A 13,603-nucleotide genomic window follows, 5' to 3' on the forward strand; every position below is an offset into this window, starting at 1 on the left:
TGCCTAAAATGCTGGGAAAGATTGAGCACAGACCCCGCAGTGTAGGAAAAGGGTATTCCCTTGGTTTAATAGGATCCCAGGTGCACCACGACGGAAAGAGAGCGACAATATCACGGGTTTGCAATTTATGGACTTCATTGATTAACATCCCTATCTAAAATTCCCCAATGAGAAACCTAACAAATGAAGTAATTGCCCCCTTGTTCAAATTACCTCCCCCCAGAAAAAAGTTACAAATTAGTTTACAGAAACATGTGCCAGTGATAAAGCTCTTTCAAGGCTGGTGTCTCATGCTCTTGAAATTGTGGAGATTGTTTCGTCTTCTCCAAAGAATTCTGAACGAGGCTGGAGCACAAGGGTTATAAACATGTGGGGCTGAGATACAGAGAGTAAAAGGTACAGGAATGGGAAAGGGTAAAAAGGATATAAAAAGAGTATAAAAGTACAACGAAAAAGGACAAAAACCCATCAGGCATCAGCAGAAGCCAGGTTTACACAAACTGCCCAGCTGTGGAACCCCCAACCCCACCAAAAAGTGACACAGAAACCCCAAAAAACGACACAGAAACCCCAAAAATTGCAGAAAAAAAACCCAAAAAGTGACACAGAAACCCCAAAAAACGACACTGAAACCCCAAAAATTGCAGAAAAAAAAACCCCAAAAAGTGACACAGAAACCCCAAAAAGTGACATGGAGACTCAAAAAGTGACGATGGGAAACCTCCAATGGGACAGTGAGACCCCAAAAATGGCAGAGAAAACCCCAAAAATGGAAGAGAAATTCCAAAAAGTGACACAGAACCCCAAAAAACGACAAAGAAACCCCAAAAAACGACACAGGAATCCCCAAATGTGACACAGAAATCCTCAAAAGTGACACTTGAGACCCTAAAAATAACACAGAAACCCCCCAAATGATACAAAAAAACCCAAAAATGACATGACAAACGCCCAAAAGTGAGACAGAAACCCCAAAAGGTGACCCAGAACCCCCCCAAAAATGACCCAGAAACCCCAGGAAGGACACAAAAATCCCCCAAAACGGCACAGAACCCCCAAAAATCTCCACCGCACGCTGCTGGAGCAGTTCGACATCAAATCGGGACTTTGACGTGAGAGGAGCTGAGGGGAGTCACAATCCATCACAGACCCCCAAATGCCAGGCCTTGCACCACAGCAGTGCAGGTGATGCAAGCAGAGTCTGCTGCTAGAGACTGTCCCCTGCCCCGGGGGGACATGCTGGACATTGTCACCTGGCCTGAGTGTATATTAACCCTTGGCACTCTGTGCTTTTTGGGGGGAAAACCACCACTGAGAAGAGCAGCTGGAGAAGATCAACGTGACATCGTTGGGATCCACGGATGGTGATGTTTTCTTTCTCCCTCTTTCTGTCCCCCTCACCTCTTTTCCTACTTCTCTTTTCCTCTCTTTTCCTCCCTCTTTCTCTCATATTTACTATCAAATAAAACCTACACTACTGACTGGCATGAGGTCTCGTTTGCACCTTAATTCGGGCAGAGGTATTTCCAAAGAACCTTAATGTTTGGATCGTAACAGCTGTGACCCCAATGTCCCACCCATGTCTCACCTCAATATCTTCATTTTTACCCCAAATTCAGGTGTTTTGAAGGATTGAAATGAAAACAAGACCAAACCCGAAAGAAAAGGATTTACATGTCTGTGCCCGCTGAGGATCCATGTGGTTGGGTGGGAGGGAAGAACATTTTTGGACGTTTCCACCCCAAAATCCTGCTCTTTGCCCCAATTCAGAACCATTTAGCTGTGAAAGATGCCCTTGGGTGAGAGAAAATCACAATCATGGAATCACTGATATTGCAAAATACCTCCAAGGCCATCCAGTGTTGCCTCATGCCAAGAGATGATATAACTGAACACAAAAGGTGAGATTTTCTGGGGTGGAAAGTCAACAAATCCGCTCTCCCCAGGGAATTTCTGATGTCCCCAGGAATTCCCATGGACATTCCTGGCCCTGCCTTCATCCAGGTGCCCATGGGGAGCCAGGAGGGTGTGGAGCCACCAGCCAGGTGTCTTTGCCACACGGATCACCAGCAGCAAGGATCAGCAGGGCTCTGCACAGCTGGGGTCACTGGGGATCATCCACTGCAGATCTTCCCACTGGGGATGGAGTTGGAGCAGCAATGAAGCTCTTCCTGCACTCGGGACACTCACAGGGCTTCCCTCACTGGTGCTTCCGTTGGTGCCTTGTCAAGAGAGAGCTCTGTGAGAAGCTCTTCCCACACTCCCCACACTTGTAGGGCTTTTCCCCAGTGTGGATGCGCTGGTGGGTGATGAGGGTGGAGTTGTGCTTGAAGCCCTTCCCACAGTCAGGGCAGCGGAAGGGCCTCTCCTGGGTGTGAATGCGCTCATGGACGAGGAGACTGGAGGTGGTGTGAAACCTCTTCCCACACTTCCCACACTCATAGGGCCTCTCCCCGGTGTGGATCTTCTTGTGCTGGATCAGGGTGGAGCTTCTGCTGAAGCTCTTCCCACATTCCTCGCAATCATAGGGCTTTTCCCCTGTGTGGATCACCTGGTGCTTCATCAGGGTGGACACGCAGCTGAAGCTCTTCCCACATTTTCCACACTCGTAGGGCTTTTCCCCAGTGTGGATGCGCCGGTGGGTGATGAGGGTGGAGTTTTGCTTGAAGCCCTTCCCACAGTCAGGGCAGCGGAAGGGCCTCTCCTGGGTGTGAATGCGCTCATGGAGGAGGAGATGGGAGCTGGTCTGAAACCTCTTCCCACACGTCCCACACTCATAGGGCCTCTCCCCGGTGTGGATCTTCTTGTGCTGGATCAGGGCGGACCTGTGCCCAAAGCTCTTCCCACATTCTGCGCAGTCGTAGGGCTTTTCCCCAGTGTGGATCACCTGGTGCCGCATCAGGTGTGACATCTGGCTGAAGCTCTTCCCACATTCCCCACACTCATAGGGCCTTTCCCCACTGTGGATCCTCTGGTGCATGATCAGCTGAGATCTCCACCTGAACCTTTTCCCACATTCCCCACACTTGTGGGGCTTCTCTCTGCCCTCAGGCTTCTCCCCCAGCTCCGAGCTCCGGCTGCATCTCCGGGCCTTTTCCTCCTCCTCCATCCGGCCACGCCTTGGCAATGACAAATCCTGCTTTGGGGCAAAAACAAGGGCTCAGCGCCTTGCCCTGGGGGTTCCTCCTGCCCAGCTCCAGCTCTGCAACTCTCCCAGGGGTTTGTGTCCATAAAAACCCCAAACCACCACCATTCACCTCAAAACCCTAACAGGATTTCCCCCTCTCTGCTCTTTGCACTTTGGCCTCCTCAGGCTCTCCCTTCCCTGCACTCATGGGGCTCCCGTGGCTCCCAGGCTTCCCTATTTTCCAGGGTCCCGGTTAGGGATGATCCGGGGGCTTTGGGGGTCCCAGGGGTCCCTTCTCCCCTCATTCTCTGCTCCGCGCTTCCAGGGATCCCAGGCTTCCCCCTTAGCCACGCTCCCCCCTCTCCAGCCTGCCGGGGCTCCCCCAGCTCCGCCATCGCCCCTCTCCGCTCACCCCATTCCGGGGCTCCCGCCCTTCCCCTCCACCGCTCTCCCGGCCGGACCCCATGCCCCATGTCCCCCTCCCACCCCGACACCGGGCCGTGCCCACCTGCAGCCCCCAAAATATCCCCCAAAGCCCCACTGCCGCCTAAGCTTTGCCCTTCCGCCACATCCAAACGTTCCCCCCGCACAATCAAACCCTCCCAGCGACCCTGAACGAGATTTCGGGCTCAATCCCGCAAGCTGCGAGCTCCAAACACCCGCCCAGAAAAAACGCCGCTCGGGGACCCCCGAGACATTTGGGGCGACTTCCTCCTCCCCCTCACCTGCGCCGTGCGGGGCGCCGATGCTCCCGGGGCCGCGGCAGACAAAGAGCTGCGCGCGGCTTCTGCTGCTCCTCCTCTTCCTCTCTCCAACCTCTTCCTGTTCCTCCTCTTCCTCTCTCCTCCTTCCTCCTCCCGCCTCCTCCCGCTCGGATCTCCGGCCTTTCTCTCGCTCCTTCCTCATCCCTCCTCCTCCTCCTCCATCCCTTCTCCTCCTCCCCCCAAGCCCAGCGCCCACCCTTTCCCCCGCTTTTCCCCACGCCGTCGCATGCCGCGGGAGGAGCCGGGATGGAGCCGGGGCAGGTCGGGCTGGGGCAGCGCTGGGCTCCGGGCCAGGCCTGGGCGCCCCCCACGCGCCCCCTCCCCAAATTGGGCTGGCGGGAAGCGCTGGGGGCGAGGGGGGGGCGCAGGTGGGGTTGGGGTGGGGAGCGCTGGGCGCTGCGGGTCTGCCTGGGAACTGGAGAGTCATCAGCGCCGCGAGCTCGGATTGGATCAGAATCGCTCAGCGCCTTCTCCCATTGGCTCATTTTCGCGGGGCTATTTTTCGGGGCTGTTTTTCTATGGGGTTTGGAGGTTCTGGGGGGCTCAGGGGGTCTCAGCGCCTTTTTTGGGGTTCGCTGTGTGCCGTGTCGGGGTTCAGCTGCCTCCCAAGGCCCCCAGAGCGGGGTGACACTTGGGGACACACGGGGTCCCCATTCCCGATCCATCCCGGGGTCAGGTCTGCCCCCCAGTCACAGCCCCACCGCGGGGTCCCCCCAAGTCCCTCCCCAGTGCCCCCCAAGAAACGCGACCGGAGCCAACTGGGAAGCTTTATTGGGAGCACTGGGAGCAGCCGGGCGGGGTCAGAGTGACAGCAGGGCTGGGGGGACACACGACCCCGTGTGACTGGAGTGTGAAGGATCTGCTGGAAGTCCGCAGCACTTCAGCAACCAGGAATGAACTCGAAAGAACCCTCACGGGTGGCCTCTAGGAAGGGGACAGTGTCAGTCCAGGAGCACAGGGCTGGCAGGATGTGGCTTTCCCCAGGGCTCTGGAAGAGACGTGGTGCTCTGCTGGGACTGACATGCCTGGGCCTGGGCAGTTCAGCCGTATCTGTCCCCTGTCCCTGTCTGTGTCCCCTGTCCCTGTCTGTGTCCCCTGTCCCTGTCTGTGTCCCCTGTCCCTGTCTGTGTCCCCTGTCCCTGTCTGTATCCCTTGTCCCTGGGTCTGTCCCCATCCCTTGTCTCTCCTGCTGCCAGCTCAGTGAGTGGCACACAGGCTGAGGGTCCCTCCTCTGTTCCCTGGGCGTCGGGTGGGAGATGTGAGGGCTGAGCCTGCTCAGGACAGCTCCATCCTCACGACGAACTGCTCTTTCCAGCTCCAGGCCAGAGGATCAGATCCCACCTCAAGTTTATCGTGGTGCTGGTTGTGCTCCTAGCCCTGGTTGTGGCTCTGGGGGTGTCCTTGGCTGCTGTGTCAGGTAAGGGAGGAGCAGCAGCCTCAGCCCAACCCCTCGGGGCACTGCTGGCTCACTGCTGCCTGAGGGGAGAATCCTCAGACATTCTTCTCCATTTCCCTCTGCAGGGAGAATACACAGAGAGACTCCAGTTACTCCAGTTAACCCTGCAGCTCGGGTGCTGCTGGCCTGTCCCCATGGCTGGGTTGGGTACAACGGGATCTGCTACTTCCTCTCGAGGCATCGTCTCTCCTGGGATCAGGCTAAGGCTCGGTGCTCCGAGCTCGAGGCTTCCCTGGCTGTGCTCACTGACAAGGAAATGGTGAGTGAGGGGTTTGGGGGCTTTGGGAAGGCCAAGGGGACCCTGGGGTGCTCCTGGGCTAGGAGTCCATTGTTTGCTCCTCTCTCCTTGCCAGGAGTTCCTGTTCCACCTCAGCAGGAATGTTGATTACTGGCTCGGGCTGCACAGACAGGGCCAGCGGCTGCAGTGGGTGGGTGGCAGCAACTTCAACACCTCGTGAGTCCTGGGGGGCACAGGCAGAGCCTTGGGGGCACAGGCAGAGCCTTGGGGGCACAGGCAGAGCCTGGGGGCACAGGCAGAGCCTGGGGGCACAGGGGCACAATGTGTTCCCCTGAGGTTCCAGCAATGTCTCTGCTCCTCCCTGCAGGGTTCCTGTGCTGGGCAATGCAGGGTGTGTGCACCTGGCTGAGAATTATCTCGGGAGTGCAATCTGTTCAAATGAGATGCAGTGTATCTGCAGCAGAGCCCAAACCCACCTCTAATGGGGAATGGAGGAAGGATATTTTCTGTGCTGGGCAGTCTCAGCTTCACCTCATCCCCCCAGCATGGGGATTTCCTTCCTCAGCTGCAGTGTCTGCCTTGCACTGATCCTCAGGGTCACATCACTGCCTGCTCTGCAGGAGATGAACCTGCAGGAAGAGGAGATGATGAGAAAACAGATGTGTGGCTGCCTGGGCTGAGCCTGGGGGTTCTTTTGTCATTCTGAAAGCTTCACAAAAGTCATGTTTCTCTTGCACTCTGTATGTTTACTAACCAGGTACATATATATTTGTATGTCCCTGTGGATTCAGCTGTGAAACCTTTGCTGCCTTATGACCTTGGCTGGGGTAAGGTTCTGATAATACCAAAGTCATGATTTGACCCCACAGGGGCCATTCCCTTAAGGGTTGGACTGCGTCCTTGTGGGTCCCTTCCAACTCAGAGCATTCGCTGAGAGGTCCTTGTGCGACCTCCATCAGTATTTATAGTGTAAATGTTGTTGTTGTTATTTCCTTCATTACTTTATTACTTTTGTAAGAAATGCTAATCAAGGCCGTGCTGTCCCTCGTGTCCCCTCAGCACCTGCAGCCCTGTCCCTTGCCCTGCTGCCCCTGCCCCGGGGGCTTCAGCCGAGCCAGAGCCTCTTCCCAGTGCTCTCAGTGCTCCCAGTCTGCCCGTGCAGCCTCCAGCAGCCAGCGAGGCCTTCAGCTGGGCCGGCAGAGAGGAGCTGCTGGAGCTCCCAAATCAGTTTGGTTCCGTTTGTCCTTCCCAGCCTGGGGAACAATGATTTGGGAGTTTTCTGCCCAAACGCTGTCCGTTCCTCTGCTCAGCCCAAGGGGTTTGGGGAGATTTTGGCTTTTTGGGGGAAATCAAAGCGATGTGGGGCTGAGGGAGAAGGAAAATCAGCCAATGGGAGCGAGGGGCGGGCTTTGCACGGTAGGCGGAGTTTCCCTGAGGGAAGCGGCGCTCCGCGGATCTTCCTTCCAAATGTCTGTTCGCAATGGCTCCGGAAAGTCCCGGGCCGGGCAGGAGGCCAGGGAACCGCTGTGGGTGAGTCCGGGATGGAGCAGAGAGCTCCCTGCAGCCCCGGCAGGAGCCCAGAGGGTGGAGCAGGAGATGCGTGAGAGAGGCCGTGGGAAGTCCCCGCAGAACCTCGGGATTTTTGGGCCTGTGGGGATCCTCGCCTGAGCAGCCTTTTCTGAGGGGTTGTGTCCCCTGGGAGAGACCCCAGGCTGGAGCAGGACAGGGATTCCTCTCTGTGACCATGATACCAAAATCAGCCAGAAAACGAGCTTTCTAGCAATGCTTCTAATTTGAAGCATTTGAAAGCAGCCGTTTTTTCTTTATCAGTGCTGAACAAACCCCGAGGATCTCTTCTTTAATCTAGTGTGTGGGGTAAAACTTCCGAATGGGGTATTTGTTCCACGCGGATCACACATATTCATTACTAAACACTTCCTGGCTAATTCATAAACCTTTCCTCGTGCTCCTTTCCATCCATCCACCTCCTGCTCAGAGTCCTTTTGTGGTCCTGGAGGGCCATCTAAAGGGGTTTCTGGTGATTGCACTCACTGATGTTTGGAGGAAAGCTCAGCTTTCCTCGAAATTGCTTCTCGTTGCATAACTTGCCCAACCTCACTGTAATTCTCTTTCTCTGTTCCTGCCCTGATTTCATCTATGTTTATCAACCTGTTTGCACACCTTTATCCCCTTTTATCTCTCTGCTCGCTAATCTTTAAGCTCTATCCAGCACCTTTAGGGGAACTGAAAATTTCTATTGTCTGTTCTTGATCAAGTCTCCACTTTTTGTGTGATTCTGTGTCTTTTTGGAGCAGTCCCAGCCCAAAGTGTCACAGGGACTCTGCCGTGGGGTGATGACACACCCAGAGCAGACAGATGTTGCAATTACAGTGTATCCGAGTTCAATTACAACGTAACCATCTTCAATTACAATGGATCTAACATCACTCCAAACCTGTCGATTACAATATACCCAATACCACTTTTTAAAATGTATCCAATTGCAGATACAAAGTTATTCCTTCTTCATTTTGGAGCAAATCCCTGTCTCAGAACCTGTCTGGAATTTAACACTTTTCACAGTTCACTGACAATCTCTGGCACCATGTCGAATGGTGGTTTAATAACTGGCAGAGTGATCTGTGAAACAAAAATGTGTGCTCCTCCTCTCTGCAGCTGTTTTTGGCCCTGGGAGCCAAGTAATTTCATCATTTTCATCCTGTTTGGCTCTCTGCTGTGCTCTGCAGTGCAGAACGGAAACTTCAGCTGGTTTTGCTCTTCCTGTAGTCTTAGATCAACATGAACTCTGCTGATAACAAAGCTCTCTCTGCTCAGAGTGCACTAAGGCAAACCACACTTACCATCCCTCCAGATCTTTACTTTTCTTTCCCTCAGTTGCAATGTCCATGTTAAAGCAACCATTTAGTCCTTCTGTGCTGAAACAACTCATGGCAGAGCAGAGCATTAGATTAAATAACCTCATTCAGGGTGGTCAGTGCAAATCCTGCAATGCATCTTCTGTTGACAAAAACAAGTTATTTCTTTCTGTGTTGTTTCCAGTCTGGGTTCTCAGTCAGCCTTGCCTTTAAACATAGCCGGGCTAGAATAAACTTCTTGTGATTGTCTGGAGTGTTTCTGATTTTGGAGCCCAACAGAAGCACAGCAGGATTTTGAATTTCAAAGGTGATTTCCTGTCCCACTGTACAACAGGACCGAGCTCAGTCAGTGGCTCCTCTGGTGTCCCAAACCCTTCTGTCCCACGTGTGTCCCACAGAGCTCAGGCTCTGTCCCACAGTGAATTTTGGGATCCTGATTTAGCAGCTCCATGGCTGTGACTCCTCACTAGCAGCTGGGCCATCCTTGGCTCACATCACTGATCTGTTCAGCAAAATTGGCAGTGACTCCTCCCTGAGCCACTGGGAATTGTGGTGGAACACCTTGGGAAAGATTTTGGCTCTCAGAAGTGAATAATTCAAAAGAACCCTGGGACCTGCCAAGCCCAGAGCCAGAATTACCAGTGTTTCCTTTTGTTTTTGGAGCACAGCCCGAGTATAATCAGCCCAAACAACAAAATCGTTACGGGTAAATCCAATGTAAATCCAACCCAATTCCAGGTAAATCAAACTGAATTCCAGATTGATCCAACCCAGCTCCAGGTGAGTCAAAACAAATTCCAGGGGGTCAAACCCAATTCCAGGTCGAGTCAACCCCATTCCAGGTAAACCAAATCCAGTTCCAGGTGGATCAAACCAAATTCCAGGTAAATCCAACCCAATTCCCAGTCAATCCAATCCAGTTCCAGGAGTGTCAAACCCAATTCAACTCTTTTAAATGTCCCATCGCCCCTTTCCCTCCATTCAGGCAGCTCCTGACAGCTTTTTTCTGGGAGAAATCCCTGATTTTGGGGATTTTTGGGGTGCAGGTTTGGACGGGGGACAGCTCTGCCTTCCTTTGCCCTCCCGGGCTGTGTCCCCAATGTCCCACCCTGGCTGTGTCCCCAGTGTCCCACCATGGCTGTGTCCCCAATGTCCCACCATGGCTGTGTCCCCAGTGTCCCACCCTGGCTGTGTCCCCAGTGTCCCACCCTGGCTGTTATCAGACACTGAAATATTTCACGCCTCAAACATTGATACAAAGTTTTGCTCATTATTACAAAAAGTGTACAAAGAAGCTACAATCAAAAATCCTCCCTGAAGATACCTGACTGGGACTTTGGACTGAGAGTCAAACTGCTGAGATTCCATAAAGGGAAACCTATTGTTCACTCATCTCAGGCTGAGGGAAAGGAATGCACACACAAATCCAAAGCCACCAGCTGCTCTGAGAATCATCCCTGGCTGAGTTTGGGGTGGGGGCAGAGCACAGCTCACTGTGATGCCTAAAATGCTGGGAAAGATTGAGCACAGACCCCGCAGTGTAGGAAAAGGGTATTCCCTTGGTTTAATAGGATCCCAGGTGCACCACGACGGAAAGAGAGCGACAATATCACGGGTTTGCAATTTATGGACTTCATTGATTAACATCCCTATCTAAAATTCCCCAATGAGAAACCTAACAAATGAAGTAATTGCCCCCTTGTTCAAATTACCTCCCCCCAGAAAAAAGTTACAAATTAGTTTACAGAAACATGTGCCAGTGATAAAGCTCTTTCAAGGCTGGTGTCTCATGCTCTTGAAATTGTGGAGATTGTTTCGTCTTCTCCACAGAATTCTGAACGAGGCTGGAGCACAAGGGTTATAAACATGTGGGGCTGAGACACAGAGAGTAAAAGGTACAGGAATGGGAAAGGGTAAAAAGGATATAAAAAGAGTATAAAAGTACAACGAAAAAGGACAAAAACCCATCAGGCATCAGCAGAAGCCAGGTTTACACAAACTGCCCAGATGTGGAACCCCCAAGCCCACCAAAAAGTGACACAGAAACCCCAAAAAGTGACATGGAGACTCAAAAAGTGATGATGGGAAACCTCCAATGGGACAGTGAGACCCCAAAAATGGCAGAGAAAACCCCAAAAATGGAAGAGAAATCCCAAAAAGTGACACAGAACCCCAAAAACCGACAAAGAAACCCCAAAAAATGACACAGAAATCCCCAAAAGTGACACAGAAATCCCCAAAAGTGACACTTGAGACCCCCAAAATGATTAAAAAAACCCAAAAATGACATGACAAAAACCCAAAAGTGAGACAGAAACCCCAAAAGGTGACCCAGAACCCCCCCAAAAATCACCCAGAAACCCCAAGAAGGACACAAAAATCCCCCAAAACGGCACAGAACCCCCAAAAATCTCCACCGCACGCTGCTGGAGCAGTTCGACATCAAATCGGGACTTTGACGTGAGAGGAGCTGAGGGGAGTCACAATCCATCACAGACCCCCAAATGCCAGGCCTTGCACCACAGCAGTGCAGGTGATGCAAGCAGAGTCTGCTGCTAGAGACTGTCCCCTGCCCCGGGGGGACATGCTGGACATTGTCACCTGGCCTGAGTGTATATTAACCCTTGGCACTCTGTGCTTTTTGGGGGGAAAACCACCACTGAGAAGAGCAGCTGGAGAAGATCAACGTGACATCGTTGGGATCCACGGATGGTGATGTTTTCTTTCTCCCTCTTTCTGTCCCCCTCACCTCATTTCCTACTTCTCTTTTCCTCTGTTTTCTTCCCACTTTCTCTCATATTTACCATCAAATAAAACCTACACTACTGACTGGCATGTGGTCTCGTTTGCACCTTAATTCGGGCAGATGTATTTCCAAAGAACCTCAATGTTTGGATCGTAACAGCTGTGACCCCAATGTCCCACCCATGTCTCACCTCAATATCTTCATTTTTACCCCAAATTCAGGTGTTTTGAAGGATTGAAATGAAAACAAGACCAAACCTGAAAGAAAAGGATTTACATGTCTGTGCCCGCTGAGGATCCACGTGGTTGGGTAGAAGGGAAGAACATTTTTGGAGGTTTCCACCCCAAAATCCTGCTCTTTGCCCCAATGCAGAACCATTTGGCTGTGAAAGATGCCACTGGGTGAGAGAAAATCACAATCATGGAATCAATGAGGTTGCAAAAGATCTCCAAGGCCATCCAGTGTTGCCTCATGCCAAGAGATGATATAACTGAACACAAAAGGTGAGATTTTCTGGGGTGGAAAGTCAACAAATCCGCTCTCCCCAGGGGATTTCTGATGTCCCCAGGAATTCCCATGGACATTCCTGGCCCTGCCTTCATCCAGGTGCCCACGGGGAGCCAGGAGGGTGTGGAGCCACCAGCCAGGTGTCTTTGCCACACGGATCACCAGCAGCACGGATCACCAGGGCTCTGCACAGCTGGGGTCACTGGGGATCATCCACTGCAGATCTTCTCACTGAGGATGGAATTGGAGCAGCAATGAAGCTCTTCCTGCACTCGGGACACTCGCAGGGCTTCCCTCACTGGTGCCTCCGTTGGTGCCGAGTAAAGTTAGACATGACTGAGAAGCTCTTCCCACACTTCCCACACGCGTAGGGCTTTTCCCCAGTGTGGATGCGCCGGTGGGTGATGAGGGTGGAGTTGTGCTTGAAGCCCTTCCCACAGTCAGGGCAGCGGAAGGGCCTCTCCTGGGTGTGAATGCGCTCATGGACGAGGAGATCGGAGCTGGTCGGGAACCTCTTCCCACACTTCCCACACTCATAGGGCCTCTCCCCGGTGTGGATCTTCTTGTGCTGGATCAGGGCAGAGCTGTGGCTGAAGCTTTTCCCACATTCCCCACAATCATAGGGCTTTTCCCCAGTGTGGATCACCTGGTGCTTCATCAGGTTGGACATCTGGCTGAAGCTCTTCCCACACTTCCCACATTCGTAGGGCTTTTCCCCACTGTGGATCCTCTGGTGTTTGATCAGATCAGATCTCCGCCTGAAGCTTTTCCCACATTCCCCACACTTGTGGGGCTTCTCTCTGCCCTCAGGCTTCTCCCCCAGCTCCGAGCTCCGGCTGCATCTCCGGGCCTTTTCCTCCTCCTCCATCTGGCCACGCCTTGGCAATGACAAATCCTGCTTTGGGGGAAAAACAAGGGCTCAGCGCCTTGCCCTGGGGGTTCCTCCTGCCCACCTCCAGCTCTGCAACTCTCCCAGGGGTTTGTGTCCATAAAAACCCCAAACCTCCACCATTCACCTCAAAACCCTCACAGCATTTCCCCCTCTCTGCTCTTTGCACTTTGGCCTCCTCAGGCTCTCCCTTCCCTGCACTCACGGGGCTCCCGTGGCTCCCGGGCTTCCCTATTTTCCAGGGTCCCGCTTAGGGATGATCCGGGGGCTTTGGGGGTCTCAGGGGTCCCTTCTCCCCTCATTCTCTGCTCCGTGCTTCCAGGGATCCCAGGCTTCCCCCTTAGCCACGCTCCCCCCTCTCCAGCCTGCCGGGGCTCCCCCAGCTCCGCCATCGCCCCTCTCCGCTCACCCCACTCCGGGGCTCCCGCCCTTCCCCTCCACCGCTCTCCCGGCCGGACCCCATGCCCCATGTCCCCCTCCCACCCCGACACCGGGCCATGCCCACCTGCAGCCCCCAAAATGAAGCATGAAAAGGAGGCTGCGTTTTACAGCCCCATGGCAAATGCCCCAAGGCCTCTCCCTCTGTGCATCCATAAAGTCACTTTTACATGACTCTCCTGTCTCCTGCGGGCATTCTCCAATCCGAGCTCGCGGCGCTGATGACTCTCCAGTTCCCAGGCAGACCCGCAGCGCCCAGCGCTCCCCACCCCAACCCCACCTGCGCCCCCCCCTCGCCCCCAGCGCTTCCCGCCAGGCCAATTTGGGGAGGGGGCGCGTGGGGGGCGCCCAGGCCTGGTCCGGAGCCCAGCGCTGCCCCAGCCCGACCTGCCCCGGCTCCATCCCGGCTCCTCCCGCGGGATGCGACGGCGTGGGGAAAAGGGGGGAAAGGGTGGGCGCTGGGCTTGGCGGGAGGAGGAGAAGGGATGGAGGAGGAGGAGGAGGGATGAGGAAGGAGCGGGAGAAAGGCCGGAGATCCGAGCAGGAGGAGGCGGGAGGAGGA

At 53.8% G+C, this 13,603-nt stretch overlaps 1 protein-coding gene across 1 annotated transcript; it reads right to left on the reverse strand.

The window, feature by feature from the left end:
- Nucleotides 1-2,019: 2,019 nt before the first annotated feature.
- LOC146421431 (uncharacterized) lies at nucleotides 2,020-3,122 on the reverse strand. The gene has a single exon (XM_085047449.1). It carries the CDS (start codon nucleotides 3,107-3,109, stop codon nucleotides 2,201-2,203), a length of 909 nt encoding a protein of 302 aa, XP_084903575.1. The 5' UTR covers nucleotides 3,110-3,122; the 3' UTR covers nucleotides 2,020-2,200.
- Between the last annotated feature and the right edge of the window lie 10,481 nt (nucleotides 3,123-13,603).

This window comes from Lichenostomus cassidix, unplaced genomic scaffold (genome assembly GCF_008360975.1).
Source record: "Lichenostomus cassidix isolate B80296 unplaced genomic scaffold, HeHo_3.0 HiC_scaffold_33, whole genome shotgun sequence".
Lineage (NCBI taxonomy): Eukaryota > Metazoa > Chordata > Aves > Passeriformes > Meliphagidae > Lichenostomus > Lichenostomus cassidix.